At 39.3% G+C, this 21,892-nt stretch overlaps 1 protein-coding gene and 1 long non-coding RNA gene across 2 annotated transcripts in view; both read right to left on the reverse strand.

Annotated features, from left to right (window-relative positions):
- Positions 1–7,025, reverse strand: part of LOC122038058 (dnaJ homolog subfamily C GRV2-like) — a 29,460-nt gene extending 22,435 nt beyond the window's left edge. The window contains exons 1-3 of the mRNA XM_042597628.1: positions 6,135–7,025; positions 5,318–5,551; positions 5,128–5,215 (exon numbers count right to left, since the gene is read on the reverse strand). Coding sequence (XP_042453562.1) covers positions 5,128–5,215; positions 5,318–5,551; positions 6,135–6,647 — 835 coding nt within the window. The 5' untranslated portion in view covers positions 6,648–7,025. The remainder of the gene's footprint in view (positions 1–5,127; positions 5,216–5,317; positions 5,552–6,134) is intronic.
- Positions 7,026–20,466: 13,441 nt separating this feature from the next.
- LOC122053781 lies at positions 20,467–21,621 on the reverse strand. Its single transcript, XR_006132377.1, has 3 exons — positions 21,500–21,621; positions 20,844–21,112; positions 20,467–20,605 (listed from the first exon to the last, which is right to left on the reverse strand). It is a non-coding gene; the product is annotated as an uncharacterized LOC122053781 (long non-coding RNA).
- Between the last annotated feature and the right edge of the window lie 271 nt (positions 21,622–21,892).

Genomic DNA, 21,892 nt, shown 5'->3' on the forward strand with positions numbered 1-21,892 from the left:
AGATGGTGAGGAACAAGGGGCTGGGATTGGAGGTGAGACAGGCTGCAGCAAACCAAACACTGGAGGAAATGAGACAACCGTCTGCAAACCAAAACTTGGGGGGCAATGAACGAAAGAAGTGGGCAGACCTATTCTTATCGAACAGGTTATTTGAACAGGTTATTCGAACAGGAGAATGCCCTACAATTTATGCAACAAACTACGGAGCAAGTTGCCTTGGAGATGGAAGATATGGACACAATTAAGGTTGCAGTGGGTGATTGCTTGGTTAGTCATTTTGTTGGATGTTTTCCTGGTTGGCGGGCCATTAATGCCACGGCAAAGAGGTGGAAAGTAGAGTATGATGTTCAGGCTCATAAGACGATGTAGCTCCTGTTCAAATTCAAAAATGCTGAGGACTGTGAGAAAGTCTTGTATGGTGGTCTGTATATTGCACTTGGATGCCCCCCATACCTTAAGCACTTGCTGAAGGAGTTCTTCTTTCAAAGGGAGGAGCTTCAACGTCTACCGGTCTGGGTGCAAATTTTTAATCTCCCTCTTCAGTGTTGGATGGTTCATGCATTGAGCAAGCTAGCCTCACTGATTGGCCGACCACTATACATTGATCAACTAACTAGAAAGCAGGAGCGCATCAACTATGCAAGAGTTCTTGTAGAGGTGGACGTTAGAAAGGAACCACCGGCTGCCATCCCTACAACTCTTCCTGGAGGCATGGAGGTAGATCTTCCACTTCGCTATAAATCTAAATTCAAATTTTGTTTAACTTGCCAATGCATGGGGCACTATCATTCGCACTGCGATGCCACGGATAATCAACAACCGGGAAAAGAATCTCAACTCTTGGCCCAACAATCAATGCCAGAAGCACTTGCTGAGCATAGTTTGGAGATGGTGGATGGGGCTGAATTAGCCACTCATATTGAACCAGCATGTGAAGAAGATGTAGCCCCTGTGGAATTGCTGCATACTGGAAAAGGGCAACCGACCATTGAGGTGGAGGAAGGAGTAAATGTCTATCTTGGTGGGGATATTGTTGTAATCGATTCTACTCGACCTGGGGAGAAGACACCGTTAGCTAATGAACAGCGGGACTCATCAAATAGTGAGTGTGACCTTAATGAAGATGGAGTGATGGAGAAATGGACTGTCCACACTCGAAAAAAGGGCTATAGAAGGCAAAAGCTAGAGGTCAACCAAACAGATAGATCATCCGAAGCCTGCACAGATTTGGCCACAGCAAGTATTCACTCGAAGGACCAGAAACAAAGGCAAAGCTGTCCAAGAGGAAGGTCTCCAACATGAGGTGGGTAATGCATAAAGAAATTTAGGATCATCATCCAAGGAAGATGAGGCTATCGCACCAGTGCAAGGAGGGAAGAAACTAGTCATTTCTGGGTGGCCCAAGCCGTCTCAGGTTTGATTAAGATTGGTGCATGGAATATTCGAGGCTTCAACAAAGGCCTCAAACAGAAGGGGGTAGAAAGCCTCTTTCAGGACCACAAACTGGGAGTATTAGGGGTGCTAGAGACAAAGCTTTCAGTCTTGAGTTTTCAAAAATTAGTATTAGGGGTGCTAGAGACAAAGCTTTCAGTCTTGAGTTTTCAAAAATTGAAGACGCAAAGGTTTCAACAATTTCAGGTGGCACAACGAGACAATCTTGAAGGTAGAAGCAGGACACTATTAGTTTGGGATGACCAAAAGATCAATCTAGTGGTGTAAATGGCATGATCAATATGCGCATTGCATGGCTTGCAAGATATCCCACCAGCTATTTGCAATCACATTTGTATATGGGCAATTATCTATAGTTGGAAGGAGACCACTGTGCGAAGGCTACAAAGAAAAGCTGCTCATATGGAACATCCTTGGCTTGTTCTAGGTGACTTTAACACATTCCTCTCAGCTGACGAAAAATGTGGTGAATCCTGGTCACGCCATATAGTATATCTAATTTCTGGACTTTTGTGTCTTCAGTCAGTTTGGAGGATCTGACCTACACGGGTTGTAGGTACACTTGGACAAATGGGTCTATCTAACCATTGGTTTGAAGCCAAGCTGCGTAGTTTTGCAAACTTCACTCCACCAGGTTGCCTCTCTGACCATTAGACCTGTATAATTACCATCCTGGATGGTGACAATCATTTTCCTAAACCTTTCACGTTCTTTAATATGTGGGCCAAGCATGACACCTTTTCACAGCTTGTTGAAACAAAATGGGCAGCACACAATCAACAGATTTATAAAGGTACCGCTCAGTTTCATATCTTGCAGATTTTGAAGCTGCTGAAGCCGGATCTGAAGCAATTGAATGTCGAACATTTTCAGCACATTTCAGCAAGGGTGGCTGCTGCACGTTAGCGACTAGATGAGATACAGGATGCTGGTTTGACTCTTGGTGCAATGCCCGACAACTACAAGAAGATACAACACTTGGCAGCCCATTTTAACGCCATTGAACATAGCTTCTGAATGCAACGTGCTACGCTGGGATACTTCATGCAAGTGGACAGCAATTCCTCTTATTTTCATGCACTTGTAAAAAGAAATAACAAAAGGAATGAGGTCACAATTGTGGAGAAGGAAGATGCAGCCTTACGGAATCATTTACATTGGTGGTGCAGGCATTCATAGCATACTTCCAAGGCCTGCTCGGTACAACAAGAAACCGAACAACATTTCCTTATGATTGCCTGAAGTTTGGACGGAAGTTAGATTCTGCCCAACAAGAACAGATGGTTCATCTCCCCACAGCTGAGGAAATAGGATGCCAGGATCCGATGGCTATGGTTCAAAATTTTTCAAACAAGCTTGGGACACGATTGGAGGGGACTTTACTACTGCTGTACTGGAGTTTTTCAACAGCGGTAAGTTGCTAAAAAGATGGAACCATACCTTGATATCTCTTGTCCCAAAGTCAGCCCATGCGGACAAAGTGACAGAATTACAAGCTGATCTCCTGTTGTACAATTTTCTGCAAGGTTATTTTGAAAATCTTAGCAAGCAGAATGTCTGTCGTATTGTATCAGATATTACATCAATCCCAAGCAGCTTTTGTGCAAGGTCATCTCATTATTGACAATATTCACATGGCCCAGTAGCTTTTTAGAAGGTACAACAGGAAACGGATTTCTTCGAGCTGCATTATGAGGATTGATCATCCTTGGGACTTCCTGCATGAGGCCCTTATTGGACTGCAATTCCCGGAAAAATTTGTTGCATGGATTATGGAGTATGTGACTACCACATCCTTCTCAGTGGGGGGACATTTGGTCTTTTCTAAGGACCCTGAGGCCCGAGACAAGGTGACCCTTTGTCACCATATCTTTTTGGTATTTGTGTGGAAATATTTGGGAGACAAATACCACAGTGCATAGGCAGCCCTAGTTTTAATTTCCATCCCAAGTGTGCCCACCTCAGACTAGCACACTTGGCCTACGCAGATGATCTACTTCTTTTCAGCAAAAGCGATGCAAGTTTAGTTGGTACACTAACTACTTGCTTACAGGAATTTGGTGTGGCCTTCGGATCAACAAACTAACGTCCTGTATCTATCTAGCTGAGGTTGATGACACGACACCTATGCAGCTACTTTCCATTCAATGTTTGGCCTCAAAAGACACTATCTTATGAGAGCAAGGCGCAGCTCATTACCTTCGTACTCCAGGGACTGGATTGTTTCTGGTTATCTATTTTACCACTTCCTATAGATATTATTGATCGTATTTACAACATATGCAAATCTTTCAAGTGGACATCTAAACATCCACCAGTCTCTTGGGCAGATATGTGTAGACCCAAGGATAAAGGTGGTTTGGGGTCTCAGGACTTGCGTGCTTGGAACTTACCTCTCTTGGCTAAAGTGTTATGGCAGATACATGCCAAAGAGGATACGCTTTGGATAAAATGGGTGCATCACATTTACCTAAGGCGTACGGATGTATGGTCTTGGAAGGTCGTCCACACGGACTCCCCACTGATTAAGCGATTGCTTCAGATACAGGACCTTGTTCTATTGGCAGCTGGGACACCGGAGGCTACTAGACAGATGTTGGCAGATTGGTTTACTCGAGATGATGTAGTGGCTCGAGCTTATGATTTCTTTAGGAAGTCCAGCCCTAAGAAACCATGGGTCTGAACAATGTGAAAGGCATATATTCAGCATGTAGTTACATTTTGGATGTTGGCGACGTCTCCCCACTAGAGATAGACAGGAGTACTTGGAAGATCAACAGTATACCTTCTGCCATTTGGAGCATCTTTTCTTTGAGTGTCCCCCCATTGTGGAGCTTTAGAGGAGGATTAAAGAATGACTTCATATGCGATAGGAGATGTCTATGTCCGGCGGATGATGCAAGTCTTTAGATACTACCTAGGGAGTAGGGTGTCAACAAAGGCCTGCCATCTGGCTTTGTCTTCCATGTTTCTTTGGAGTGTACAAACTCATGTGTACCCGTCTTTGTGAGTATACTCTAATCTGACATTGCGTCAGACATAAGTAACTCGCAAGGACTAGTGGTTTGATTGGGGTGAGTGTCTGATGGCTTCCCATTAGCTATATTGGATGGTTGATATTGGTGATTGGGCTTGCCTAATCCAATTTGTATCTCTTTTTTCTTTGGATTCAATATATTTTTATTTATCCAAAAAAATTATCACCATTGTTTGGGCATCCCTTCCAATGAAGAAGAAAAGAAATTTGCCTTGGGTAGAACGGATCATTCATTTACCAAGTTATTCTTTCATCTAGCAAGAAGCAGTACAAATTGATTTGAGTTATAAAGTAATTTGCAATATTATTCCTTTCATTTATGAAATAAAAAAAAAAATCCCCTCAGTAATCCAACAAAACTAGTTCATTAGCATACTAACAAATGGCATCAAAACACAATAGTGTATCGGTTTCACAATCAACAAAGCTTGGTCTGTGGTTGTCTAGCTATCAACCCTCTGAATATCTTTCCATGTCCTAGTCAGTATAACAACCCACTTTTCTGTGTTATTTTAATCATAAATGTATGTTCTTGAGTAATTGAGTGAAGATTCATTTGAAATTCAAAAGTTCACAGAAGGATTTCAAATACACCCTAATAAGCAAATGAGAACTTCAATGGATCATCACGAGTCTACCTCTTTTATTTAAAAAATCTGCAATTGTCATCTTCTGAGAACTGTCAATAGACAATGACAAGCCAACAGTAGTTTTCGCAGTCTTAATCTGCAAAGATATCATCCAACAGAGATTATTTCATAAAAAAGTTATCCTATATTTGACAATAACAAACCAGAGGAAACAGCATTCTATAGAAAACAATATTACCAGGTATGATACAATTGCAGAATTAGAAGTTCCAGAGGCAGCTTTAAAAGCTTTACTTTTTCTACCGTACAGAGGGCACAAAATGAACCCTCCTGAATCTGCACCGCTATTTCCATAATTGTCTGTGAGGAGTATGATTGGTGGAGAATCCATGTCCCTGAAATCCAAACACCACTGTGGATCTCCAGATTGCCCTTCAATAAGTTCAACGCCAGTAGATGCGACCTTCAATTTCTGTAGAAAAGATTGTAGTAATGTAAGTGAAACCAAGAACTATGATTACCAAGCAACAATTGCATTCTAGAATGTGGAAACAAAGTTTTCTGATGAGCTATAGATATTTTACATAGCTGAGTTTCTTCATTTAGCAATCCATACAACAGTAGCCAAAGTTAGCAGAAAAATCTATGTCAAGGTATATACCATGACAAATACTATGAAACATTTATCAGGTTCGTTGGAGTAAGCCTTTCATTGGATTGTCAGGGGGGAAAACCAAATGGATACAATGATCACTTAGCAACCCAATACTCTCAAGAATCTAACAGAAGCATACGACTATCATACTCAGATATCAGGTTTAGATATGTAAATGATTTCTAGTAATTCTGATAAGCCAAAAATAAGGCAGAGGAACACCAGGCACGTAATCTTAGGTTCTGTTTTAACAGACAGCCAAAAATTGTAACACCATCACTCTCCATCGGACAGCATAAATACCAAATTCAGACTCTGGATTATTGGCTAAGAACAAACAGCAGATAGATCATTCGTCCAACCATTCAGTGCAATCATATAGCCAAGAATTAGAACATACATATGGAACCCAAGTAGAAGTCCTTCGCCGGAGATGAAGCACTGGGAATTCCATGATTGGCCCCAACCTTCCCCACCTGAGACGGTGCAGCAGTGTCAGGATGCTCGCCCTAAACCTCGACGATAACTTGATAGCCTTGAACTTCCCCTTCCCATCTGTCCGTACGCTAACAGTAAACTCCTGCGAGCCAACATCATCTCCCCGCCCCAGCACAGGAGCCGCCCCTTCGAAGTCTTCAGGCGCATCGTAAGAATTGGTGGCGGCCAGCGTGGTAGGATCCAGCGTTATGATGGCGTTGCTGGAGATGCACAAGATTCGCTTGTACCGGCCGCGCCACGAGTGCTTGATCACCAGGTACCGAGCCAAGTACTCCGGCTCCTCGGGGACCCCGGGCCCGGAGGGGGCGGAAGCCTGCGCGGCCAAGGGCGCTGGCTCCATCTGCGGGGGATGGTGGTGCTGCTCTACCGAGGGGGAGGCGGAGGTGGAGGTGGCGTAGCGGCTGACAAAATCCATGGTGGGCGAAGGCAGGGACTCTAGGTATCGGGTGCGCTGCGCATTAGGCGAGAAGGGGAAGAGCCGTGAGCCCGCCTTCGAGTGGAACGGGCCGTCGCGTGACTGATTCGCACCCAGCGCTCCCGATCTCCGGCGAGGCAGTCTCGGGGATTCCTGGCCTCCCGCGCCGCCTCGTCGATCGGTGGATCAGCTTCTCGAAATCAAATGAAGATGACAACCGGATCGTCCTCCCCTCCACTTCGTCGTCGTCGTCGTCCTCTGCGATCTCTTGGACGGCGACGGGGAATCCGGTGGGAAATGGAAGTGGCAGTTCGTCGGCGGTGATCGAAGACGCCTCAAGAAATGCAAATGAATTTTCAAGAAGGGGTTCGATTGTGGTCCCACGAAGAAGCCGGTTTATCACTATTGTTTCCTTAATTACTTTTACATGCATATTATTAATTTTTCTCGAAGCAAATAAAATCCAATTTAATGGAATAATAACAATTTTTTTATAAATGCAATTTACTGAATTCTAACGGTATTTTTTTTTAATGTAATTGTATGTGGATAATAATGGAGGTAATTGACATTAGCAGTGAAGCATGCTTACTGAGCTGCGATTAAGAGACTGTTAGTCGTTGAAGCTAATGAAGTAAACAGACTTCTATATAGATTGTTATTGAATATGCTCTTCTTGTAAATGAGAAAATATTTGAGTAAAACTTAAAAGGAGTTGTTCTTTTTCTATAATATTAAAAGATTATTTTAAAATTATATTAAGAATCATTTTATACTTAAATTTTGAATACAATTTATGAATATTAAAATTTACCTATTTATTTTTTTAATCTAAATGGACAGAATCATAATCTAAAACTTTTTTATAACTATTTTATGTTTAACTTTTGAATTTAATATACAAATACATTCGTTCATGCGTTTATATTAATCAATATAATGATTTAAGATGATGATAATTAACCATAGTATAATTTCGAATTATATATGGTTTTAAGATGATCATATGATTTAAAATTGTTGTGCAGTTTTAACTATAATTGTTATATAATTTTATTTATTTAAAATTTTGATCATTTAAAAACATGCATGAACTTTGGAAATTGGATGATCTCCAATATTATATTTATGTATTTATATTTATATTTTAATTTAAAAAATAATTATATAACAGTTTGGAGTAAAATTATTATGTGTTCATTTTTGAATTGTTTAATCATTTTTAATCCATTTGATCACCTTAAAAGTATTAAAAATATATCAATGATTTGGTAGAGAAAAATAAAAAAGACACCTTTTATTCATATCATTAAAAAGATGATTCCTTCCCAAGGCAATAATGTTTTCTCAGTTTCTTAGTTTCTTACCTACTTAGGGATGAGTCAATTAATAATAACTTTTTCATAATAATTGATTAATAAGTGATTAATTTAAATATATTTGGTTGTTGGACCTTAGTATGAAGTTTTTATAGGATAAGGTTGATCTCTAAAATTAATCGATAAAAATTAGATAATAATAATAATAATAATAATAATAATAATTTCTTCTCCAAAATTACTCAGGCCTTCAGAATAATATACCTTCAAAATAAAGTAACTTTATCAAAATGCACCCTTAAAATAATATATTTTGCGTCAGCCTTGATTTAAATCAAAGTTGTTCAATCTTTAGGCATAAATGGGTATTTTTGATAAAATAAAAAAGAAATTAATATGTAGTAATTTGACGGAAATTGTTATATAGTTATTTTTACCTAAATTATTTTTTATTTATATATTTTTAAAAAATAATGTATTTTATAACACTTTGATTTATACTATTTATTAAAAAAAATTGTGATACAAATTTTTAATTCATAATTTTATATTTTTATTGTGAAAAAAAACATTAATGCATCCATCATTATCCATAAATTTGAGAGAAGTACTAAGCCACTCGCGTCCAGAGATTACTTGGTTGGTTAAAAAATAACATACTTATTATAATAAAAGAAGAGATTAATTCTTAGCGGACACGTATTCTAAAAAAAAACATTTTCCATTTCCAACTCATTTGACAGTCGATTATAAATTATCCTCGTAATTTATATCCTTTCACGTAACTTGAGGATGAACTGTAAAAGGTGTCTAAAGTGAGCATAATTATATTTTGCTATAATTGAGAGAAATACATCACGGGTCATTCTATCTATTGCTAGATCGTTGACGGATAAGATAGTGGATTAATTTGAACATGATGGTGGAGTGGCCAAGGTCTATGATTTCTTCAAGTAGGTCAGTCCTAAGAAATCTTGGGTGCGGAAAGTGTGAAAGCCGTACATTTAGCCCAGTCATGTAATTACATTTTAGATGTTGGCACGAAGATATCTTCTAACTAGAAATAGACAAGATTATATGGAGAATCGACAATATACATTTTGTTGGATCAATGAGTTTCGCTAGAAGGGGGTGGGGTGAATAGCGATTTAAAACTTTAAACGAGTAAGCAGCGAAAAAGTGAAAACAACAACAACGCTAACAAGGGTTGATTTACTTGGTTCAGAGCCTTCGGCGAATCCTACTCCAAGGTCCGCACTCGTTGAGTGTTTTCGTTGGACAATCACTAATAATTCGAACAGTTATTACAAATTAAGTACAGGAATTATTCAGAGAAGACAAAACCGACAATGAGAAAAGAGAAACAGAAAAAAAAAAATAGCACTTGTCGAAGAGTCTTCGCAGCGTCGCAGGAGGACAGGAGAGCAGATTGTTAGTTGTTCTTTGCTTCAGCCTTCACCCTCCTTATATAGGAGGTTTGAGGCGCCCGGATCCCTTCAGGGTGCCCTGAATGTGACGTAGCCGAGCCAGTCAGCGAGCTCCACGTGACGAGACGACGATAGGGATAAAACTTGCCTCCAGACGCCCGGACCCTTGTTTTCCAGCCATCTCCTTCCTGCAAGAAAACGTCAGTCTGAGGTAAGTATAAATTATATTCTGCAAAACAGAATGTTAGCACAATTTATAGATAAGCAGAATAGTAATTAGATTCCATCTCACCAAAACCAGAACCTAGTCAAGATCTCAATTTAGAGTTCCGAAATGGTTCTAAGTTGGATCGGCGCTTAAGTTCCCTTCCCGGGAACGTGTCCTCACAGTCACTCCCCTCAAGTGACTTACCCTCACTTACCTGCTAGACGTCCAGTCAGCCCGTCGATCTGTCTGGACTTCGTGCCAGCTATCCGATCATCCTATCGACCTAGTTGGACTTCGTGTCAAACATCCAGTCAGCCCGTCGACCCGTTTGGACTTCGTGCTAGCTATCCGGTCGGCCCGTCGACCTAGTTGGGTTTCGTGTCAGTTATCCGGTCGGCCCGTCGACCTAGCTAGGCTTCGCTTACACACTCGATCAGAGTGTTAGATAACAACGAAACTAACTTAACCAATTTTGTCATTCATCAAAACTTGAGTTAGAACGTTAGTGCTAACTGTACCAACAATCTTCCCTTTTTTGATGCAATGACAACCTGGTTAAGTTAGTGAAAAAAATGTAAATAAAATAAGCATTATCAGGTTTGGTATTTTATTGTTTTAACTAACATTATCAGGTTTGATATTTTATTATTTTAATTAACTTAACCACCTAACCCTCCCCATTTGGCATTCATCAAACATAAACATAGATCAAATAATCATAAAAAAATTGCAAGAAAGAATACAGACATAAGTCAGTTTGACTCGGGGGAGTTTTAACAAAAGACAATTCTTGTAACCATAAATTTATAAAGGCTAATTTTCAAATATAAGTTTATTAAAGCTTAACTTCATAAAAACCAAGTTTAGAAATTCCAATTTTTAAACATAAGTTTATAAGTTCTAAATTAATTTAACTTTCAAAATAAGTTTGAACTTGAAACATTTTTTAAACATAAAGGTAATTTTTCAAATCCAATTTTCAAAAACTAAGTTAAAAAGCTACGTTTAATCATATTTAAAATGTTTTTAAGAAAGCATTTTTCAAACACTAATTTAAAATAAAGGGAAAATAAATGTGAAAATAGTTAATTTCTCCCCCTGAACCTGACATACAAAAATAACTGTCTAACCAATTAGTTACTTACTGACTATCAGAAGATAGCAGTTTCACTTGGTTAGTCAGGTTAAATCTAATTGGAATCAGTTAGTGTTTGACTAAGCTAAATAACTTAACCTGATTAATGTCTATTTTGTATTTAATGCCCGGACTTATGTCGATGCACTGAAATAAGCATCTTAAGTCTAAACAATTTGCCTATGCATCTCACCCCTTTCTATGTTCAGCAATCACAAACAGAGAAATCTTAGGGTGTTGGTGAGATGCTCAAGTACTAGCCCTATAGGTACATGCTTTCTAAGGGATTAATCTAGTCTAAGGTTAATTTTTTTTTTGAAATTCTAAAAATTGGAAGTTTTTACAAAAAAAAATATAAAGATTTTATCTTAGAATTTGAAAGCACTATTTTTTAAAACAGTTTTTGTAATTTGAGTATCCTAGTTTATTAAACACATCCCTAATTTTCTACGTAGATTGCTAAACTTACTTTCAGGGAGGAGTTTGGTAAATATGTCAGCTAAATTAGATTTGGACTCAATGTACTTGAGTTCAATATCTCCTTTAGTGGCATGATCCTTAATAAAGTGGTGTCTAATTTCAATGTGTTTGGTTCTTGAACGGTGCACAAGATTTTTTGTTAAATTAATTGAGCTAATATTATCAATTAACACTTTTATATTTGTAAGGTTTGAGTTAAAATCTTTTGTTAGGGTCGAAATGTGATAGAGGGGGGGTGGTGAATAGCTCGTCGTGCTCATAGTTGCTTGCTTCTTGGTGATGATATGCAGCGAAAAATACAAGAAACACAATTACAACGCTAACACAAGGATTTACTTGGTATCCACCTCAAGAAAAGTGACTAATTCAAGGATTCACACACGACACACACTTTCCACTATGAAAACACTCCACTATGGTAACTACCGAAGGCGGAGAAGCCTGTGCAAGACTCACACGCAAAGATACACAAGAAGAACAAACTACAAGCTGATAAAACAGTAAACCTTACAAGATTTACATAGTAGAAACCCTAGCTTGCCTTTTTTCTTGCTTGTTGTTGCCTCTTGAACCTTGGAAGTGCACCAACACTTATTTCCAAGAGCCTCCAAGAACTGGCTATGAGCTGTGGAGAAATCGTTGTATGTGTTGGGGAAGAATTGGGCGAAGAGATGAAAAAGTGATGCTGAAGAAAATGCTCGAAACAGCTTTATCCAGCGCCAACGGTTGGATCTCAATCGATTAGATTGCTCCCAATCGATTGGGGAGGTTTTGGATTGATCGGGCGATCGATCCAGAGCACCTCTATGCTCTATGAAAATCGCCTGAATTGATTGCCCGATCGATTCAGGGTTCTCGCACGATTTCCTGCCTCTCAATCGATCACTCGATCGATTGGAGGCTCCCAATCGATCGGGTGATCGATTGGGAGGGCTTCTATGCGACAAACCCAGCTTCCCAATCGATCCACTAATCGATTGGGAGGAAAGTTTATCGCGGAACACACCCAATCGATCGGTTGATCGATTGAATCAGCTTGAATTGCCCTAATCAAGTCTCAAGCTCCTAAAACTCAACATCTAGTCAACCATGATCTGTTGAGATAACATGCCTAGCATCCGGTCACCCTCGACCTGCTAGGACTTCCTCACCAAGTGTCTGGTCAATTTCTTTGACCCACTTGGACTTTTTCTCCTCGTGCTAAGTATCCGGTCAACCCTTTGACCTACTTGGACTTCTCAATACCATGTGTCCGGTCAACCTTGACCCACCTGGATTTCCACGTGCCTGGCTTCACTCACCAGGACTTCCCTTCTGCCTAGCTTCACTCACTAGGACTTCCTATCTGCCTACCTTCACTCACCAGAACTTTCACCTAGTTTCACTCATTAGGGTTTCCCATCTGCCTGTCTTCACTCACCAGGACTTCTCCTCTGCCTAGCTTCACTCACTAGGTCTTTCACCTGGCTTCACTCACCAAGATTTTCCAACTACATGGCTTCACTCACCAGGACTTCTCATTTGCCTAGCTTCACTCACCAAGACTTTCAACTGGCTTTACTCACCAGAATTTTTCAACCGCCTTACTTCACTCACCAAGACTTCTCAGTCAAGTATCCAGTCATTCTTGACATACTTGACTCTTCTTCACATCTAACGGCCCATCCTTGACTAGAGGAGAATTGTACCAACAATCTCCCCAAATGAACGATTGCGCCTGCAATCTCTATGTATTATCAGTCTTCATGTATTGTCAAACATCAAAACCCAAATATCAAGATTCAAGCTTGAGTCATCTCAAGCTTAGTCAACCAGGTCAACCTTGACCTAGGGAATATTGCACCAACAATCTCTCCCTTTTTGATATTTGACAGTACCTTTAAGTTAGGCTAATCGCATAGCCTCAACTTCATTCATGCTAAGACATGAATGAGAGTTTCCTTCATTCTCCCCCTTTCCTAGAGGGCAAACTTCCTCTTTAGATAATGAAGGCCTAACTTAAACCCTACATTCTCCCCCTATTGGCACACATCAAAATGAACTCTCCCCCTGAAGAGTTACTCGCCGTTATTCACAACTTTATTCGTTGTTCACAACACCATAATGAAAGTCACATACCCTTCATTATCTTCAACGCTCACCCTTACGTGTTAACAAATCCAACAATGAAGGTCTCATACCTTTCACTATATTAAATGCTCACCCTGGAGCATTATTCCACGTAATAATGCTCATCCTAGAGCATCCATAACCCCTCAATGAAGATATCCACTCTTCATTCTTTTCAACGCTCAACCTTGAGCAATTATCTTTCTAAACGGAGGTTTAACCACCTTCAATGGTGTCGGAAAATTAGTTCCATGTCGTTAAAGAGTAACTCCCCCTAAATACATGCACGTAAACTTCTGTCATTGCACCAACAATGACTTGGAATCCCCAAATCTTTAGAAAAACTCAAATTTAAAAGTTTTGAGGTTCAAAAATCCAATAATAAAACTAAAACTCAACCTAAACTTCTACTTAGTCTTCCTTAACCAATCCAATTTTGTTTTTATCATGAAAACTCCCCATAAATGTAAACAAATGTGTTTTGAAGGGTTAGGAATGGTTACCTAGACTCAACATGGTCTAAAATGATGAAAACAGACTTTCCCGGCCAAATTCAGCACTTCAATCGATTAATGGATCGATTGAAGCAGTGTGGATCGATCAGTGGATCGATCCACTGAGTTTCTGTTCGCGATAACCTTTTTACCGAGTGTACAAAACTTGATGGGTCTAGAGGATTGAAACACCAAGTTGAAGTCCAACTAGGTTAATAGTTGGCACAAAGTCCAGATTGGTTGAGATCTGGCAGAAGGAAGTCTAGTTAGGTTGATAGCTGGCATAAAGTCCAGATCGGTTGAGGTCTGGCAGGAAGTCATGGTGGATCAAGGGGCCTGACATCAAAGAAGTCTGCAATTGGTAAGTAGAGGTAAGTAATTAGATGAGAGATCTAGTGAGGACGCATTCCCAATTAAGGTAACAGTAGATGTCGGTCCAGCTTAGGTCCATTTGGAAAATATAAGCTGAGACCGTGACTAAGTCCTGGTCTCAGAGAGATAGGATCTAATTAATACTACTACTTTATTGTGCTAACTTTATTTTACAGGATAAACATATCATGATTGCCTGGACTAACTCTTTTTTTGCAAGAAAGATAAAAGTGAAAAAGAGTAGTCCGGGCGCCATGCCAGTTTCATAGAGGCAGGGACCCAGGGCGGGTGCCTGTAGGCACCCAAGCGGTCCGGGCGCCCAGAGGTACTCTAGGCGCTCGGACTAGCAAAAGTCATCCAGAAGAAGCTGAGTTGGAGTGTGACGACTGGTCGAACCCACGTCAATGGTCCTAGCGCCCGGAGGAGGTCTAGGCCCCCGAAGGTTGATAAACTTCAAGGATGAAGTTTCAAGGAGAGCTCACCACGTCAGCACAGTCTATGCGGCCGAAGAAGCTCCTACGACGCTGTAACGCTACTTTGACAACTGACAATCAAGTTTTACTTATTTTCTCTTTTATTGGTAACCTTTCCTTATCACTCAACGAGTACAGGCCTTGGAGTAAGAGTAGTCGAAGGCTCTGAACCAAATAAAAAACTACTTGTGTTAGTGCTTGTCTTTTTCTTTCTCGCTTCTTTTTCCTTGGCTTTATTTCCACTGCGTATTCTCAATTTCTAAAAGTTAGCTCCTCTAGCGTCTTTATAGTCCAATAGTTGTGAACTTGATGTTTTAAACTTGTTCCTGGAGCAATCTAGGTGCCCTATGTTTTGATATTTGGACAAAAGTTTAAGTTAGATTTATTATTGTATTTGATATGCACTATGAGTGTGCAGGATACATGTATAACAAGGAGAGTTCAAGTGTGATCTTGGAAAAGGAGGAAAGTCTAAGGGTAAGTCTTGGCGGTGTAAGTCCAAGCAAGTAGTCTTGGCAACGTAAGTCCAAGTGTGACTTGGCAATGGATGAAGTTCCGGAGGTGCGACCTCTTGGCAAAGGAAGACCCGACAATAATGACAAGGCCAATGGAAGCTCTAGAAGGCAAGGCGTGAAGGATGGGGAGACATCCAAGGGACGTGAGGCAAATGGAGGAGGTTAGAAGGCTAGGTCTAGGTTATGCGGGCAATGACAAGTGCATGAGAGACTGTACTTAGAGTAAAATTCTAGGTTACTGTAGAGTTATTGTAGCATCAATGTAGCATTACTGTAACATCACTGTAGCATTACTATAGCAATCGACTGGTATTTTCATCAGTTGACTGGTATAGAGTCGTTGGCCTGTAACAGTCGAAATCCACGAAGGTCAATCAACTGGTAAGTATGGCAGTCGACTGGTGACGGAAACATTACTTGAATGTTTCCATCCGAGCTCTATTTAATGGAGTTCAGGTCTTCAGGATGCTTGAGCAAGATGACAAAATTAGTGGTGGTTAATCCTAATTAGAGTCTTCAAGTTCTCAAGTGATCTAGTGTGGTCTTGTGTGAGTTGTGGTGAGGTTTCTTCACCCACAAGGAGCTACGCGTGTGAGATATGACAAATTAAATAATAAGTTTTATTAGAGAAGTTCACTTATTGGATATTTCAGAAATTTTTAAAAAATTTTCAGGATTTAAACGGAGTACGTATGACTCGTTTAAGGGGATGAATCGAATAGACTTAGAGAAAATCTGTTTGATATATCAATTAAGAGGGAATTAATTGAGGAATTATCTTATGCTTAAATTGATTAAACCTAAGTATATAATAAAAACCTAGGTTAACTTCTCTATTGCTCCACCCGATCCCTTCCTCCCTCTCCCTCTCCCTCTCGTGTCGACTCCCCCTTCTCTCCCTCTTTCGTTGTGCCACCCCAACTGAGAGACATCGACACTCGGCACTACCAATCACCGATGCCGACCATCTGAACTCCGATCCAGCCATTGTTTTTCCCCTCCTGTCCGCAGACACTCAGAGCTTGTCGGAAATTGAGCAAGGAGCCCTGGATCTTCCAATCGTTTGTCGTCGACAACCACATTTATTCTCCAATCGTGCCAGATCTTTGCTCGATGCCACAGATTTTCCATCGCGTTGGCATCGTACAACCTCCATCAACTGAGCCTTCTCATCTGCAATCACAACGAGCATTGAGCACCCGAGCTCCCTATTCAGTCGTGCCCTAGCCCCCTCGTGCTCTAGCTGCACTGCTCCAATCACCACTGTGTGTCTTCATTGTCATCACTATCTCCTCCAGCCGCCATCGCTTAGAAGCCATCGCTCGATCTCTTTCCTTCACATCACTGTTTCTTTGAATGACGGCAACTCAGCATCACCTTCGCTTCTTCCTGATAGACACACCGTTGGCTTCCTCAAGTTAGTGTCGATCCACCCCTTCTCTTATCCGGCCACCACAGCTAGACGCGGCAGCCATGGCCAGCCACTGCCAACGCTGATCCCTTCTCCCAACGAGTAGTCACTGCAGGCATGGAGTTTTGTCGTGCCTATTGATACATCTCTGTTGAGTGTTATCGGTCTCTTCATGGTGTGATTCCAGCACTCAGCCATAGCTACGGTGGTCATCATCTCCGGCACTCAGTCACTGTAGGAGCCTTTCCTGCTGCCAGCGGTCACACTTAAGGGCATTGGATTGGTTGGGCAGCGACTTCACTTGGTCCCGACCACAGTTACCGATAGGAGGGTGCTCCGATCACGAGGAAACAATAGTGTACACTAGAATTGGGTGAGTTTTGGATTGATTATGCTTGTTGTAAACCCTAATTGGAAGGTGTAATGGTTAGGGTTGCTTTTGCAGGACCTTGATTCGAGATGAGCGTATCGACGTGAGATTTATTAGACATTGAGCTACATATTAAAGATGGGTACTTCTTTCTTGGCCTCTATAATTCTTTGATTTAGTGCATGGATTATTTTTAGGTTAAGTTGCTTTATCTTGACTCCACTCATATTTTATCTGCACTTGATACTTATATACTTGACCTTTGAGATTCTCTTTTTATTATCTATACAATCTCACTGTTTGATATTCCTATTCTATAGGGTACACACGTGTATGGTGTGTACGATAGGAATTTGCATTTAGATTACTTTTATGTAGTATCATACACATGAGGTTGTTGTGTGATATAGGAATTATCACGCTGATTATGCATGTGTTAGTGTGCATATGGGTATAGGTGTTGTCATGTATTGTAAATGTTGTTGGTTGACACATGTTGGATCTTTTCATGCATATAGGTATATGTGATTGAGGGATCATGTTCTGGATCTACGTGTGTTGGGTTTGCATATGAGTTCTATTGGAAGTATCTTGTCAATTATACCTATGTGATTGCGTGCATATGTCCGGTGTATACTATAGGAGTATCTAGTTGATTATGTCTGTGTTGAGTGTTCACACATGTCTGGTGTGTATTACTGGAGGTATCTTGTTGATTATATTTATATTATGTGTGCACATGTGTCTAGTGTGTACTATTAGAGGATCTTGTTAAGTATATTGTACTTATGTTGAGGGAGTTGTTGCATTGATAGTCATTATATCAGTATCATGATTACTTACACATGTTCATCATTGCGTTATATGCATGTTAACGACCATTGCTCCTTTCGGTATGAGCTAGTTTGGTGAACATTGTTCCCTTTCGATATGAGCTAGCTTGACAACCAATGCTCCCATGGGGTATGAGCTAGTTTGACGATCATTGCTCCCTTTTGGTATGAGCTAGCTTGACGATCATTGCTCCCTTGCGGTATGAGCTAGTTTGACGGGCATTGCTCCCATGTGGTATGAGCTAGTTTGACGACCATTGCTCCCTTGCGGTATAAGCTAGTTTGACGGTCATTGCTCTCATGTGGTATGAACTAGTTTGATGATCATTGCTCCCTAGTAGTTGGGTTGCCCATAGTGATCTGTTGTAGAGTGATCTCGTACAGTCCATAGCTAGATAGCTAGATGTCTTAGTCACTTGTGATTTATTTATGGTGAATCATTTCTCCCACATATTGCAGATAGTTTATGATGGAGTGTTGCTCCCACATATTGCGAATTATTTGTGATGGAGCGCTGCTCCCACATATTGCAGATTATTTGTGGTAGATTGTTGCTCCCACATATTACCGATTGTTTGTGGTGGAGCGTTGCTCCCACATATGTTGCATTCTTGTGATAGAGCATTGCTCTCATATTTGATGATCTATCACTGTTTTATCATATATAGTTATGCTATTATAAATATTGTCCGGGTGTTATTAGCTGATTTGTTACTGATCCCTAGTGATTTATTGATCGTTATACCATGTGTTAGACCGGTACTAATATGTATGTTTATCATGTCATATATGATCATATTCTTATTTCTCTACTGAGACTATATATCTTTGATCGCCTTACACTTTTATCCATGCGCTATCATGTTCTTATTACTCGCTGAGTGATCCGCACTCACCACCCCTTGTACTAATTTTCTTTTGCCAGGTAACAGGTAGAGGTATGAGGAGTTGCTTGGAGGATCCTGACTATCAATCCCACGTCACATCTGAGTTTGGCTTTCCATGCTATTGGGCATTACGCTATCGGTACTCTGTATTTGGTTTTAGTATTCCGTTATATGGATTTATTTATGGTTTTGAGCCTTGTGGCTCATTTATTCGTTTTGGTTTTGTATTGTGGTGTAAGTCATGTCGGCATGCAATCAGTGTTTTATCTTGCGTAGTTTCTTTTTGTTCCAGCCGTGTGGACTGCTTATATAACTACATGGTTATGGTATTTTTGTTCCAGCAGTGTGAGCTGAGTATATAACTGCATGGTTGTGTATGTTCCAGCCATGTGGGTGTGGATTTATTTCTTATGTGAGCTTGTGACTATGTATACATGATTTATTTGTCACTGTTACAGGAGAGGTGTTGTTCGATTTTCGTCGGACAACCTTACTCTCAGGGCGTGATAACGCGAGCTAGCCGAAAGTTCTCCGGGGAATCATCTACCTACGGATTGAGATTGTCTACCTTACAGACAGTTGTGGAGTGGGAGTAAGTGATCTCTAAACCACGTTACATAAATGTGTTAGAGGTTTGATTGTCTTGGTTATTGCCTCTAAGTTTAGTTTTCTATTTGTTTGTTTTGTTTTGTATTTCTGTTGTGTACTAACAAGTGTAGGAAGTGACGATTTGGGTGATGAGCTATTCACCCCCCCTCCTCCTAGCGGCGTCAAGGTCCCAACACTTGTTACTTGTTGTGTAATTTATTTGTTATCTTACTTGTTATTAGACTTTGATATTGAGTACTTGCATCTCTTGTTTGTGAATGTTGCTAGAGTTGTGAATGTTGTGAACTTATTTATGTTGAAGTATGAGTTGTTTGTGAGTGTATTTGTGAATTTGTTCTTAGAATTAGTACTTGTAAAAGTTTGTGAATATTATTGTTAGGGTTGTGATTGTTGTGAATATTGTTATTAGAGTTTGGATGGTTGTATGAGTTTGTAATGTGTATACAGGATGAATGAAAAAAAAATTATTATTTTTTTAAAATAAGGGGTTAGCGATGATTTTCACATAATTTGTTGCTAACCATATGATTAGCAACGAATTATGCTAATCTCTCAAATGCATTGAAATTACTAAGGTGTTAGCGAAGAAATAGAAATAAATCGTAGCAAAACCGTTAGCGACGAATTAATTTTTTTTCGTCGCTAACATTATTTTGGCGAGCAAAATTACTATAATGTCAGTGACGAAATAGGGATGGTTCGTACCAAATTTATTAGCAACGAATGCATATTATATCATCGCTAATAGCTTTTTTGGCGACGAAATTTTTTTAATTCGTCGCAAAGAAATTAGCAACGGATATAATGGGTTAGGGATGAATTATTCGCGTCGCTAAAATATTAGCGACGAAATATAAAAAATTGTTGCTAATTTGTGTTTAGTACAATCTTATAACGACGACACTAGCGACGATAAATTTTCTTCGGAACTATTTGTTAGTGATGAATTTCTATATCTTAGCAACGAAATATGTTGTCGCTAAATATCAATGTTCTTGTAGTGGAAACACTTGTTCAAAACATCACACATAACAATACCTGTATGGGGTGATGGGACTTCACAAAAATTTTAATTTCTCTTTTGCAAATTTCAATTAGAGTCCATGTATGACAAGTGATAACCATATATGAAATTTTTTTATCAGACCTCCATAAATTAGTAGTCACATTGACCCTATTTACATTCTTTAATGCTGCCACTAATTTTTTCTTCTCTATTTCATAAGAAGTAATACAATCTTCCTCTGCAATGACACGATTGATCTTTTGCAAATGTGGAGAAGTACTCTTCATCAATAAGTTGAATAATTCATATTCTGCAAAGACGAATGACAGTTCATGAATAATAATCATGTGAAAGATAATCTCTCTAATCTTTGCTTGATCATATTTGAAATTCTATACCGCACTAACAGTTTCCGACTCTGAAATACTTGTGATGATACTTGTATTTTTTTTGCCCAGTCTTATTCATTTTCTTTCTCATACATCGAGTCCTATGCCTATTCAAATGTGATGTACAACCCAAAATAATAATTGATAATCGATGCTTACAATGAATACATTCGGCCTTCATCTTCCCATCAGGAAGACTGGAAGAGTAATCCGTTTAAAATCAGCTCATGTTGGAGATGTGTGTTTCCTTTTCTTCCGACAATATGGATTGTTTTCCTCATCTTCATTATTATCAGCCACATCCTTGCTTTGAGAAGTTTCATTGATATCATTTGTACTTCTTGAACTCCTCCACTGGAGTTGTGCTTCATTCTTGCGCTCACAATGTGTTTGGAGTTGACATGTTTGGAGTGGATAAACAACAATAACTGCATCAATTAGTACAAAGAAAATGTTTAATATAAGAAACAAGAGAATTACTTAAATAAATTGAAATAAGCATTTTTACAACAGGTTCAATAATTTAAAACACATAACAAGGTGATATGGAAATAAATCTGGGTAGATAAAAGAAAAGTTCACAAACATATAAATCCTGAAATACGAAAACTCATTAAAAAAAAAAGAGAAGCAAGCATCCTTGCTGCCGGAGTGTGAAGCGACAATACCCTAACTCCTGAGTTACACCCCACACGATAGATACCCGTGAGTGCAGCCATCGCCCATTCTTTCACTTATCACATTATTTCAACTTTTAATCACAAAAAAAAAATAGAATTATCATGGTTTACTATAATGAAAGTTGAAAAACTTACTATATGCATCAATCTCAGATTTTCTCTTCAAGAATAAGAGATCCAGAAGTGAGAATGAGAAGCGAAAGGAGAGAGGCGACAGCGAGAATTAGGATTCAAAATATTAGGGTTGGGGAAAGTGGAGATGAGTTTGAGACTAGAGTCAATATTGTAAAAAACTATATAACTACTGTACAAAACTAATATTAATATAAATATATAAAAATAATTTTATTTCTTATTCTTATTGAGTACATAATAAATCTTTAAGAGTTAAACTTTTTCTTTAATCATAAATAGCGATAAGCATATGTTTAATGTAAATTATCGATGGTTAAAATAATTAAAAAGGATATTAATACGCGGTATTTTATTCTTTTAATGTATGTTATTTTTCAAATTAGAAAAACGTAA

The sequence above is a fragment of the Zingiber officinale genome, chromosome 1B (genome assembly GCF_018446385.1).
Source record: "Zingiber officinale cultivar Zhangliang chromosome 1B, Zo_v1.1, whole genome shotgun sequence".
NCBI classification, from domain to species: domain Eukaryota; kingdom Viridiplantae; phylum Streptophyta; class Magnoliopsida; order Zingiberales; family Zingiberaceae; genus Zingiber; species Zingiber officinale.